General features: G+C 46.7%; 1 protein-coding gene across 10 annotated transcripts in view; it reads right to left on the reverse strand.

The window, feature by feature from the left end:
• Positions 1-12,722, reverse strand: part of LOC110512506 (patatin-like phospholipase domain-containing protein 2) — a 48,747-nt gene extending 36,025 nt beyond the window's left edge. For all 10 annotated transcript variants that reach the window (XR_016490308.1, XR_016490303.1, XR_016490307.1 and 7 more), the window contains exons 1-3: positions 12,315-12,722; positions 11,762-11,994; positions 6,806-6,871 (exon numbers count right to left, since the gene is read on the reverse strand). Coding sequence is in view for 1 of the 10 variants with exons in the window: in XM_036961083.2 (XP_036816978.2) it covers positions 6,806-6,871; positions 11,762-11,994; positions 12,315-12,501 (486 nt within the window). In the remaining 9 variants the exon portion in view is untranslated. The remainder of the gene's footprint in view (positions 1-6,805; positions 6,872-11,761; positions 11,995-12,314) is intronic.
• Between the last annotated feature and the right edge of the window lie 1,220 nt (positions 12,723-13,942).

Here is a 13,942-nt window from a genome sequence, read left to right on the forward strand (position 1 = left end):
AGGGGTAGAGGAGGAGAAGAGACAGACAGGAGAGGGTAGAGGAGGAGAAGAGACAGACAGGAGAGGGAGGGGTAGAGGAGGAGAAGAGACAGACAGGAGAGGATAGAGGAGGAGAAGAGACAGACAGGAGAGGAGAGAGGAGGAGAAGAGACAGACAGGAGAGGATAGAGGAGGAGAAGAGACAGACAGGAGAGGATAGAGGAGGAGAAGAGACAGACAGGAGAGGATAGAGGAGGAGAAGAGACAGACAGGAGAGGATAGAGGAGAAGAAGAGACAGACATGGGAGGGTAGAGGAGGAGAAGAGACAGACAGGAGAGGGTAGAGGAGGAGAAGAGACAGACAGGAGAGGATAGAGGAGGAGGAGAGACAGGAGAGGGTAGAGGAGGAGAAGAGACAGACAGGAGAGGATAGAGGAGGAGAAGAGACAGACAGGAGAGGGAGGGGTAGAGGAGGAGAAGAGACAGACAGGAGAGGATAGAGGAGGAGAAGAGACAGACAGGAGAGGATAGAGGAGAAGAAGAGACAGACATGGGAGGGTAGAGGAGGAGAAGAGACAGACAAGAGAGGAGAGAGGAGGAGAAGAGACGGACAGGAGAGGATAGAGGAGGAGAAGAGACAGACAGGAGAGGGTAGAGGAGGAGAAGAGACAGACAGGAGAGGATAGAGGAGGAGAAGAGACAGACAGGAGAGGATAGAGGAGAAGAAGAGACAGACATGGGAGGGTAGAGGAGGAGAAGAGACAGACAGGAGAGGAGAGAGGAGGAGAAGAGACAGACAGGAGAGGATAGAGGAGGAGAAGAGACAGACAGGAGAGGGTAGAGGAGGAGAAGAGACAGACAGGAGAGGATAGAGGAGGAGAAGAGACAGACAGGAGAGGATAGAGGAGGAGGAGAGACAGACAGGAGAGGAGAGAGGAGGAGAAGAGACAGACAGGATAGGATAGAGGAGGAGAAGAGACAGACAGGAGAGGATAGAGGAGGAGAAGAGACAGACAGGAGAGGATAGAGGAGGAGGAGAGACAGACAGGAGAGGAGAGAGGAGGAGAAGAGACAGACAGGAGAGGATAGAGGAGAAGAGGCAGACAGGAGAGGGTAGAGGAGGAGAAGAGACAGACAGGAGAGGATAGAGGAGGAGAAGAGACAGACATGGGAGGGTAGAGGAGGAGAAGAGACAGACAGGAGAGGGTAGAGGAGGAGAAGAGACAGACAGGAGAGGGAGGGTAGAGAAGGAGAAGAGACAGACAGGAGAGGATAGAGGAGGAGAAGAGACAGACAGGAGAGGATAGAGGAGGAGAAGAGACAGACAGGAGAGGATAGAGGAGGAGAAGAGACAGACATGGGAGGGTAGAGGAGGAGAAGAGACAGACAGGAGAGGATAGAGGAGGAGAAGAGACAGACAGGAGAGGATAGAGGAGGAGAAGAGACAGACAGGAGAGGAGAGAGGAGAAGAGACAGACAGGAGAGGAGGGAGGAGGAGAAGAGACAGACAGGAGAGGATAGAGGAGGAGAAGAGACAGACATGGGAGGGTAGAGGAGGAGAAGAGACAGACAGGAGAGGAGAGAGGAGGAGAAGAGACAGACAGGAGAGGGTAGAGGAGGAGAAGCGACAGACAGGAGAGGATAGAGGAGGAGAAGAGACAGACAGGAGAGGAGAGAGGAGGAGAAGAGATAGACAGGAGAGGAGAGAGGAGGAGGAGAGACAGGAGAGGGTAGAGGAGGAGAAGAGACAGGAGAGGGTAGAGGAGGAGAAGAGACAGACAGGAGAGGGTAGAGGAGGAGAAGAGACAGACAGGAGAGGGTAGAGGAGGAGAAGAGACAGACAGGAGAGGAGAGAGGAAGAGAAGAGACAGACAGGAGAGGATAGAGGAGGAGGAGAGACAGGAGAGGGTAGAGGAGGAGAAGAGACAGACAGGAGAGGAGAGAGGAGGAGAAGAGACAGACAGGAGAGGAGAGAGGAGGAGAAGAGACAGACAGGAGAGGAGAGAGGAGGAGAAGAGACAGACAGGAGAGGGAGGGGCAGAGGAGGAGAAGAGACAGACAGGAGAGGGTAGAGGAGGAGAAGAGACAGACAGGAGAAGGAGGGGTAGAGGAGGAGAAGAGACAGACAGGAGAGGATAGAGGAGGAGAAGAGACAGACAGGAGAGGAGAGAGGAGGAGAAGAGACAGACAGGAGAGGGAGGGGTAGAGGAGGAGAAGAGACAGACAGGAGAGGGTAGAGGAGGAGAAGAGACAGACAGGAGAGGGAGGGGTAGAGGAGGAGAAGAGACAGACAGGAGAGGATAGAGGAGGAGAAGAGACAGACAGGAGAGGAGAGAGGAGGAGAAGAGACAGACAGGAGAGGATAGAGGAGGAGAAGAGACAGACAGGAGAGGAGAGAGGAGGAGAAGAGACAGACAGGAGAGGGTAGAGGAGGAGAAGAGACAGAGAGGAGAGGGTAGAGGAGGAGAAGAGACAGACAGGAGAGGATAGAGGAGGAGAAGAGACAGACAGGAGAGGATAGAGGAGGAGAAGAGACAGACAGGAGAGGATAGAGGAGAAGAAGAGACAGACATGGGAGGGTAGAGGAGGAGAAGAGACAGACAGGAGAGGGTAGAGGAGGAGAAGAGACAGACAGGAGAGGATAGAGGAGGAGGAGAGACAGGAGAGGGTAGAGGAGGAGAAGAGACAGACAGGAGAGGATAGAGGAGGAGAAGAGACAGACAGGAGAGGGAGGGGTAGAGGAGGAGAAGAGACAGACAGGAGAGGATAGAGGAGGAGAAGAGACAGACAGGAGAGGATAGAGGAGAAGAAGAGACAGACATGGGAGGGTAGAGGAGGAGAAGAGACAGACAAGAGAGGAGAGAGGAGGAGAAGAGACGGACAGGAGAGGATAGAGGAGGAGAAGAGACAGACAGGAGAGGGTAGAGGAGGAGAAGAGACAGACAGGAGAGGATAGAGGAGGAGAAGAGACAGACAGGAGAGGATAGAGGAGAAGAAGAGACAGACATGGGAGGGTAGAGGAGGAGAAGAGACAGACAGGAGAGGAGAGAGGAGGAGAAGAGACAGACAGGAGAGGATAGAGGAGGAGAAGAGACAGACAGGAGAGGGTAGAGGAGGAGAAGAGACAGACAGGAGAGGATAGAGGAGGAGAAGAGACAGACAGGAGAGGATAGAGGAGGAGGAGAGACAGACAGGAGAGGAGAGAGGAGGAGAAGAGACAGACAGGAGAGGATAGAGGAGGAGAAGAGACAGACAGGAGAGGATAGAGGAGGAGAAGAGACAGACAGGAGAGGATAGAGGAGGAGGAGAGACAGACAGGAGAGGAGAGAGGAGGAGAAGAGACAGACAGGAGAGGATAGAGGAGAAGAGGCAGACAGGAGAGGGTAGAGGAGGAGAAGAGACAGACAGGAGAGGATAGAGGAGGAGAAGAGACAGACATGGGAGGGTAGAGGAGGAGAAGAGACAGACAGGAGAGGGTAGAGGAGGAGAAGAGACAGACAGACAGGAGAGGGAGGGTAGAGAAGGAGAAGAGACAGACAGGAGAGGATAGAGGAGGAGAAGAGACAGACAGGAGAGGAGAGAGGAGGAGAAGAGACAGACAGGAGAGGGAGGGTAGAGAAGGAGAAGAGACAGACAGGAGAGGAGAGAGGAGGAGAAGAGACAGACAGGAGAGGAGAGAGGAGGAGAAGAGACAGACAGGAGAGGGAGGGTAGAGAAGGAGAAGAGACAGACAGGAGAGGAGAGAGGAGGAGAAGAGACAGACAGGAGAGGGTAGAGGAGAAGAGACAGACAGGAGAGGATAGAGGAGGAGAAGAGACAGACAGGAGAGGATAGAGGAGAAGAGAGACAGGAGAGGGTAGAGGAGGAGAAGAGACAGACAGGAGAGGATAGAGGAGGAGAAGAGACAGACAGGAGAGGATAGAGGAGGAGAAGAGACAGACAGGAGAGGAGAGAGGAGGAGAAGAGACAGACAGGAGAGGAGAGAGGAGGAGAAGAGACAGACAGGAGAGGATAGAGGAGGAGAAGAGACAGACAGGAGAGGATAGAGGAGGAGAAGAGACAGACAGGAGAGGATAGAGGAGGAGAAGAGACAGACAGGAGAGGATAGAGGAGGAGAAGAGACAGACAGGAGAGGATAGAGGAGGAGAAGAGACAGACAGGAGAGGATAGAGGAGAAGAGACAGACAGGAGAGGATAGAGGAGGAGAAGAGACAGACAGGAGAGGATAGAGGAGAAGAGAGACAGGAGAGGGTAGAGGAGGAGAAGAGACAGACAGGAGAGGATAGAGGAGGAGAAGAGACAGACAGGAGAGGATAGAGGAGGAGAAGAGACAGACAGGAGAGGAGAGAGGAGGAGAAGAGACAGACAGGAGAGGAGAGAGGAGGAGGAGAGACAGGAGAGGGTAGAGGAGGAGAAGAGACAGACAGGAGAGGATAGAGGAGGAGAAGAGACAGACAGGAGAGGGAGGGGTAGAGGAGGAGAAGAGACAGACAGGAGAGGATAGAGGAGGAGAAGAGACAGACAGGAGAGGATAGAGGAGAAGAAGAGACAGACATGGGAGGGTAGAGGAGGAGAAGAGACAGACAAGAGAGGAGAGAGGAGGAGAAGAGACGGACAGGAGAGGATAGAGGAGGAGAAGAGACAGACAGGAGAGGGTAGAGGAGGAGAAGAGACAGACAGGAGAGGATAGAGGAGGAGAAGAGACAGACAGGAGAGGATAGAGGAGAAGAAGAGACAGACATGGGAGGGTAGAGGAGGAGAAGAGACAGACAGGAGAGGAGAGAGGAGGAGAAGAGACAGACAGGAGAGGATAGAGGAGGAGAAGAGACAGACAGGAGAGGGTAGAGGAGGAGAAGAGACAGACAGGAGAGGATAGAGGAGGAGAAGAGACAGACAGGAGAGGATAGAGGAGGAGGAGAGACAGACAGGAGAGGAGAGAGGAGGAGAAGAGACAGACAGGAGAGGATAGAGGAGGAGAAGAGACAGACAGGAGAGGATAGAGGAGGAGAAGAGACAGACAGGAGAGGATAGAGGAGGAGGAGAGACAGACAGGAGAGGAGAGAGGAGGAGAAGAGACAGACAGGAGAGGATAGAGGAGAAGAGGCAGACAGGAGAGGGTAGAGGAGGAGAAGAGACAGACAGGAGAGGATAGAGGAGGAGAAGAGACAGACATGGGAGGGTAGAGGAGGAGAAGAGACAGACAGGAGAGGGTAGAGGAGGAGAAGAGACAGACAGACAGGAGAGGGAGGGTAGAGAAGGAGAAGAGACAGACAGGAGAGGATAGAGGAGGAGAAGAGACAGACAGGAGAGGAGAGAGGAGGAGAAGAGACAGACAGGAGAGGGAGGGTAGAGAAGGAGAAGAGACAGACAGGAGAGGAGAGAGGAGGAGAAGAGACAGACAGGAGAGGAGAGAGGAGGAGAAGAGACAGACAGGAGAGGGAGGGTAGAGAAGGAGAAGAGACAGACAGGAGAGGAGAGAGGAGGAGAAGAGACAGACAGGAGAGGGTAGAGGAGAAGAGACAGACAGGAGAGGATAGAGGAGGAGAAGAGACAGACAGGAGAGGATAGAGGAGAAGAGAGACAGGAGAGGGTAGAGGAGGAGAAGAGACAGACAGGAGAGGATAGAGGAGGAGAAGAGACAGACAGGAGAGGATAGAGGAGGAGAAGAGACAGACAGGAGAGGAGAGAGGAGGAGAAGAGACAGACAGGAGAGGAGAGAGGAGGAGAAGAGACAGACAGGAGAGGATAGAGGAGGAGAAGAGACAGACAGGAGAGGATAGAGGAGGAGAAGAGACAGACAGGAGAGGATAGAGGAGGAGAAGAGACAGACAGGAGAGGATAGAGGAGGAGAAGAGACAGACAGGAGAGGAGAGAGGAGAAGAGACAGACAGGAGAGGGTAGAGGAGGAGAAGAGACAGACAGGAGAGGATAGAGGAGGAGAAGAGACAGACAGGAGAGGAGAGAGGAGGAGAAGAGACAGACAGGAGAGGAGAGAGGAGGAGAAGAGACAGACAGGAGAGGATAGAGGAGGAGAAGAGACAGACAGGAGAGGATAGAGGAGGAGAAGAGACAGACAGGAGAGGATAGAGGAGGAGAAGAGACAGACAGGAGAGGATAGAGGAGGAGAAGAGACAGACAGGAGAGGATAGAGGAGGAGGAGAGACAGACAGGAGAGGATAGAGGAGGAGAAGAGACAGACAGGAGAGGGAGGGTAGAGGAGGAGAAGAGCCAGACAGGGAGGGTTCAGCGAGTGCAGGAGGGTAGAGAACTGGCTCTCCCTGAGCCAAGGAAGAAGGACAACAACAATACAAGGAAACCATAGTCAGGGAACGGGATTAAAGGTCAATAGGCTGGACGAACTTTGAGCTTGACCAATCACAGTGAGGAAAAGGGAGAGCTTGACCAATAAGAGTCAAGGAGAGGGGAGAGCCAACAATTAATTTTGAAAACGATCACATCTGTTCTAAAACGGTCACTACTGACAACAGCTGTGCTTTCTCAAAACTCATGTTTTGCACCTGGAAACAGAAAAGTATCTGTTTTGAAATCCGTATGTTTGTGTTGTGTAGAATCCCACTTGATAAATGATAAGAAGAGTTCCCACTATATGGCCAAGATGGAAAATCAGAATGGGCTATATCGTAAACATCAAAATAATAAAATACACTTTTCTGGTCTTAATTTAAAGGTTCAAATGCAGGCATAAGATTCGCAGTGTGGTTAGTGTTAGGGTTTAAACATCAGATTCTAAGAAGAGAAATTGTAAAACTTCGGGCTTGCACATTGGCCAGATAGTGACAACCAATAAGAAGGGAGTTGTACTCACCACACCCTGCAGTGTCGGGGGGATCAGTCCACAGTACACAGGGATGTAGGCACTGCAGACACAGGCCTAGATCAGAACACAACATGTTATTATGAGTCTAGGACACACACACGCAGGCACGCACACACACACACACACACACACACACACACACACACACACACACACACACACACACACACACACACACATACACACATTATTATTGTTAGACAACATCACAGCACAAATGAGAACGTGTGTGTGTGTGTGTGTGTGTGTGTGTGTGTGTGTGTGTGTGTGTGTGTGTGTGTGTGTGTGTCTCAGCCTCCAGTATTTATGCTGCAGTAGTAGTTTATGTGTCGGGGGGCTAGGGTCAGTTTGTTATATCTGGAGTACTTCTCCTGTCCTATTCGGTGTCCTGTGTGAATCTAGGTGTGCGTTCTCTAATTCTCTCCTTCTCTCTTTCTCTCTCTCGGAGGACCTGAGCCCTAGGACCATGCCCCAGGACTACCTGACATGATGACTCCTTGCTGTCCCCAGTCCACCTTGCTGTGCTGCTGCTCCAGTTTCAACTGTTCTGCCTTAATATTATTCGACCATGCTGGTCATTTATGAACATTTGAACATCTTGGCCATGTTCTGTTATAATCTCCACCCGGCACAGCCAGAAGAGGACTGGCCATCCCACATATGCTCTCTCTAATTCTCTCTTTCTTTCTCTCTCTCGGAGGACCATGCCCCAGGAATACCTGACATGATGACTCCTTGCTGTCCCCAGTCCACCTGACCATGCTGCTGCTCCAGTTTCAACTATTCTGCCTTATTATTATTCGACCATGCTGGTCATTTATGAACATTTGAACATCTTGACCATGTTTTGTTATAATCTCCACCCGGCACAGCCAGAAGAGGACTGGCCACCCCACATAGCCTGGTTCCTCTCTAGGTTTCTTCCTAGGTTTTGGCCTTTCTAGGGAGTATTTCCTAGCCACCCTGCTTCTACACCTGCATTGCTTGCTGTTTGGGGTTTTAGGCTGGGTTTCTGTACAGCACTTTGAGATATCAGCTGATGTACGAAGGGCTATATAAATACATTTGATTTGATTTGTGTGTGTGTGTGTGTGTGTGTGTGTGTGTGTGTGTGTGTGTGTGTGTGTGTGTGTGTGTGTGTGTGTGTGTGTGTGTGTGTGTTTGTGTGTACTTGTGGCACAATTTCCTGGTCTTGTGTGTCAATGTCTCGATCGGTGACATCGTCTCAGTATTTAATGCCTACTGGTTTCAATTCAGAAGATACTTTGGCTCTAGGTGAGCACTTGAGACACTCACGTGCATTAGGTCAATGAGTCAGTGGGAGTGTTGGTATCGATATCTGGGTTATATGGCTATAAGATGTTTAATGATCTGTGTCTGTCTCAATAACAGTTAGCCTATACCTACATTTCTCAGTATTTAATGCAAATCAGCTTCAATTCACAGCAAGTCAATGATTTATACAGCAAGTCAATGTTTCAAAACTCTCACCTGCACTTAGCATTATGAATATGAGATGTGTCGTGTCAGTCTCAAAACGAGCTCTCTATTGGCCGCTTTCCCAAACAGAAGTTAAAGCTAGTCTGGACTAAAAAAAATCCCTTCCAATAGTAATGTCTCAGACAGACTGACAAAGAAGTTACCATAGAACTGTCCTGACTAGTGGCGGTCATGAAATTTCATCAGCCGGTGATTGTGAAGCAAATAACTGGTCAGTGTCACGGTAGTTGACCGTTAATTAACATAAACACATTTAGCATCTCCTGGACTCCACAGACAGACATAGACTAAAAGCCACTTTAAAAAGTATAATAAATCCATGTAATATAGCCTACACCTTCACAATAAACCCATTATTTATTTTAGACCGGTCTAAAGAAGCATGATAATAGAAAATGTCGCCTAACAGAACAGAGTAGCATACTCAGAGTTGTCTGTTAGGTCCTGATCTGGCTGATCTGGCCATATGGCTGTGGGCTACACCAGTTCATTTAGCAGACAAGATTTGCGTAGAATTCAATGGCATTATTTTATATTATTATTTTTATATTATGAAGAATACAATTGAACAAAGCTGAATAAAATCTTAATATTTTCTCCAAACGATTTGAGGGATTGTGCAGCTGCGGCTATTCTGTGTTGAAGCGGTTACGAGAGAAATAGGTACTGCTATATGCTTCATTTAAAGTTATTAATGTAACTTTAGTTGTTCTACTAACGTTGGCCTATATGTTTAGATGTTTAATACATTGTAAGGCTGCACGATGAGACTCTAATGATAATTAGAAAAAAAAAGTCGCTTGAAAGGCGTGAGCTCTGCTTAGTTTTTTTTTGCGCAGGCTGTGCACACTCCAATAGTCACTCATTCACAATTTGACAAACCCTTGATAATGCGTCGAATATCACGGTGGCATCCCCTTTGTGGCCGCAATGCCCCCTAAAACGCGGCTCTCCGTCATGTGATTGGGTCTTTCTGACAGGCTACAACCGCGCGCGTCCTTATCCGATTCCGTAGCACATATCGAAGATGTATTTTTCGTCAGCCAACAAGATGAGTAAGACCTAACGAACAGCAAAAGCACTAGTCTATGTCAATCTACTGTCACCCATAGGACAAAAGTCGACCTATTCAATTCTGTGCGAGAAATAAATATTCCAAACATATTCTGGGACAGTGGTGGGATGCGATTGACCTCACATTATCTTCCCCTAAACGCGAAACAATATTTAAAAAAGTTTAAATTAAAAATTAAAATAAAAAAAATGTTTGCCAAATTAGGCTCTACACTCCGTTGTAAAGCAGATTATTGTTCTTAAATGTAATACGTTATTTGGCTACTTTAGTTGTGATACTAACCTTATTAAAACGTATAGGCCTATGGGTTAGGCTTCATGAGGTGTGATACTAACCTTATTAAAACGTATAGGTCTGTGGGCTAGGCTACATGAGGTGTGATACTAACCTTATTAAAACGTATAGGCCTATGGGTTAGGCTTCATGAGGTGTGATACTAACCCTATTAAAACGTATAGGTCTGTGGGTTAGGCTTCATGAGGTGTGCGACTATGATTTGAACCAAGTAGCAACAAAAAAAGACATTGTTTCTTTTGCTGGGCATCCTTCACAAGTGATAATATATAATTCACAAGTGATGGGCTAATATTATCTCCCATCAGACTATTCTTGATTTAATCCTGTCGTTACATATACTAAATAATATACAGTTTAAGCAAAATATATTTAAACTCATTTTTTTTTCTCACAATTCCTGACATGTAATCCTAGTAAAAATTCCCTGTCATAGGTCAGTTAGGATTCCCTTTATTTATTTTAATAATGTGAAATGTCAGAATAATAGTAGAGAGAATGATTTATTTCAGCTTTTATTTATTTCATCTCATGCCCAGTGGGTCAGAAGTTTACATACACTCAAATAGTATTTGGTAGCATTCCTGACTGATGTCTTGAGATGTTGCTTCAATATATCCACATAATTTTCCATCCTCATGATGCCATCTATTTTGTGAAGTGCACCAGTCCCTCCTGCAGCAAAGCACCCCCACAACATGATGCTGCCACCCCCATGCTTCACCGTTGGGATGGTATTCTTCGGCTTGGAAGCCTCCCCCTTTTTCCTCCAAACATAACGATGGTCATTATGGCCAAACAGTTCTATTTCTGTTTCATCAGACCAGAGGACATTTCTCCAAAAAGTACGATCTTGTGCAAACCGTAGTCTGGCTTTTTTATGGCGGTTTTGGAGCAGTGGCTTCTTCCTTGCTGAGCGGCCTTTCAGGTTATGTAGATATAGGACTCGTTTTAATGTGGATATAGATACTTTTGTACCTGTGGCCTCCAGAATCTTCACAAGGTCCTTTGCTGTTGTTCTGAGATTGTTATTGACTTATTTTCCACCATAATTTGCAAATAAATTCATAAAAAATCCTACAATGTGATTTTCTGGATTTTTTTTCTAATTTTGTCTGTCATAGTTGAAGTGTACACATGACGAACATTGCAGGCCTCTCTCATCTTTTTAAGTGGGAAAACTTGCACAATTGGTGGCTGACTAAATACTTTTTTGCCCCACTGTACATAGAGAATGGAGGACGCTTTCCCATTGTTCATTTTCATGCCAGCCAGGTAGGCTATATTCCTGTTGTAAAGAGAAGCAATGTGCTTCATATTAGTAATGTTGAGAAATAAATATAGAACATGTACTGTATCTGTTGGGATCCTCCTCTTTTTATTAGAGGCCATCACTCTGTTTTCTCGTGCAATTGCATAGCCTATAGAAATGTTGTGCAACATGAGCTCATGGGTTCTAATGAAATGTTCGATTAGATTTACGATTACATTTGCAGTGATGTCAGAGTGATTAGAGGGACAACAGAGTGCTGAGTATCAGGCAGTTAGCCAGTTTGGCAGGATACTAATGACCATCAGCAACATCAAAGCTTGAAGAAGCCTAATTAAAGTGACTAAACAGGTGAACGTGGTATTTGACTGCCTTCATGATTCGTGACCGCCGGTGTGGCGGTAATACGGTCACCACGGTCAGATAACAAGCAGCATTAGTTCAGGTGCTTTGGAAAAATCACGATTTTGCAACTGTTAGCTTCTTTAAATTTTTGGAAGGGGAGGGGACATGCAAAGAGAGAGGGTGGAGCTCCCTTGTTCCGGTTCCAATCTCTTCTGGACCCAGAACTTAATCAACCATCTGACAAATTACCCAAAATGTTTGTTCTGGGTTAACCCGATGCTTCGTGGGTGACTGTTGTTGATGTGTGCAGAGGGTCCCTGGTTCGCGCCCGGGTATGGGCGAGGGGATGGTCTAAAGTTATACTGTTACACAGGATCAGGCTTAATCTGTGTCTGGGAAACCAGTCCTATGTGTCTCAATGGTAATTTATTCCGATCAGAACATGTTTTGAGACCCTCACCTGCACCAGCTCCTCCTTGCTGTTGAAGTGGGACACCAAGACATTCTCTCCGTCGGTCACCCTGGTCAGTGATATGCCCAGCCTCCCTGTGGCTCTGTGGTGGGAATCGGGTGGCAGGGTTTTATACAGCATGTTACGCATGATCTTGACCAGGTTGAAAGACGGGTGCATAGGACCCAGGAAACGCTTCCGGGCATCCTTAGCCACATCAATGATGTTGGCGCCTGCCTCACCTGATGAGGAATCAAGAAGATGACAGAATATTGTTATTATACAGTAGGTCACAGATCATTAGACCTGCGCGTGTATGGTAACTTTATGTCGTGACGTCATAATGGGCGTTTCTATTGTTGGCAACTGGAAAAACATGAATGTGTATCATTTTCACAAGGTTGCCATCAAGCAGAACAGGGTGGGTAACAGTAGACAATCAACATGCAAAGACAGGGCAGACAGCAAAAACAAGCACGAAACTGACACACACACACACACACACACACACACACAGTCAAATTATTATGTAATAATTAGAGTAAAGTTCAGCGCTGCCTACCTAAACACGCTCCGGTGACCAGCGCAGATGCGGTGAGCGCCCCTGCCGATGCCCCGTATATGTGGCGGGCGTTGTGGACTAGAAAAGGACACTGTTCCAGTAGACAACTCGCTACACCAATATGATAGATCCCCAAGAAACCACAACCTGCAAAGGAAATGTTCCACGTGGAATCTAGAGGAAACATAGCTAGCCACTATCTGAGAGACAGTCGACTGAAAAGACAGAAAGCTCTGCAAAAGTTCACAACTAGTTATCTAAAGTGCTGGTAATACCACAGTCTTTGAAAAATTTCAGCTATTGGTAGTTGTTGTCCCCTTGTCGTTCCCTGAGCGATCTGTTTGTTTTCATATAGTTCAACACTTGACTGACTGTCAACAAGTTGATTGTCTTTCTGTTCTTGAAGACATCTTCACCATTCCCTTCCTCACACGTTTATTCTTGTTGTAAGGCAATTGCCTGTTGTTCGATAGTAACGTATTTGTCCAAAAAACAATCACTTTATCCAGGTGAAAACTGTTCAACATCTGTCATTGAATGCTGTGTCCCCTCTCTGGCACTTTCGTTCTTCTCTGTCGCATTTGTGTACACAGCGAGGAGGAAGGGCGTGATGTTTAATCGCAATGTCCAATCAGAATCTGTATCCCTGAAACACCCGTCCTATCAGTGGCTGAGTTCCATGTGACGGTCTCCTCACCCTCTATCTGCCGTCACTCAGAATATCTTGGATTTTCTGAGAGGGGCTTTTCGGTGTCCCCGTTTGTCACCTGTCCCTGTCGCATTTCGACTATATCTTCTCTTACTCTTGAATGAAATTGGTCAACAGATTACTTACATAATTTTATTTTAAATTGAGACAAGAATAAATTCATACTCTCGTCATACTCAGGAATCTAATTGCTGTGTAGCTAATAAACTGTCTGTTATAGACTAGACCGCCATTGTAAATAACAATGTGTTCTTTAACTGACTTGCCTAGATAAATAAAGGTTAAATTATTTATTAATTTTATTTTTTTTAAACATTGTCAACAAAGACCTCTAGGGACAAAAAAAAAATATTCCACCTCAGTAGGAATGTGTTTACATAGTTTAAAGACGCAATTGACAATAATATTGTTGTTTATAGCCATTGGCCCACATAAAAACGAGTGTTCTTTTGATGGCACTGTGTGTTTATCAAGCAAATAATACACTTATTTTGTGCTTCCTTTGGTTTACATTTCGTTTTTTCTATTACTTCCAAACAACAACGAACAATACAGTGTAGAGTGTCTGCTACCACTAGAAAAACATGAAATAAACAACAAACCAGAAAGACTGTTGTTTGATTTCAACTTTCCTCCATGACACCTTTGCCAGAATCCAAAACGGCATTGTGCTTTACTTATAGTGCGATAACATCTGTTATGTATGGGTCCAGGTAACTCAATTTGCATGATTTATTCATCAGTATATATCCCCTTTTTTTTTTCTTCAATATCTTAAGTGTTGTTCACGACATGGAAAGAACAGAGTGTAGGGAAGATATTTGTATCTTGTGAAACAATTGTGAACAACTGTCAAAAAACCCTGGAAAAACATTACCACATCATGAAGTAACGTGGCTGCAATTCTCCAATGGATAAT

This window comes from Oncorhynchus mykiss, chromosome 2 (genome assembly GCF_057628025.1).
Source record: "Oncorhynchus mykiss isolate SJ-2025 chromosome 2, ASM5762802v1, whole genome shotgun sequence".
NCBI classification, from domain to species: Eukaryota; Metazoa; Chordata; class Actinopteri; order Salmoniformes; family Salmonidae; genus Oncorhynchus; species Oncorhynchus mykiss.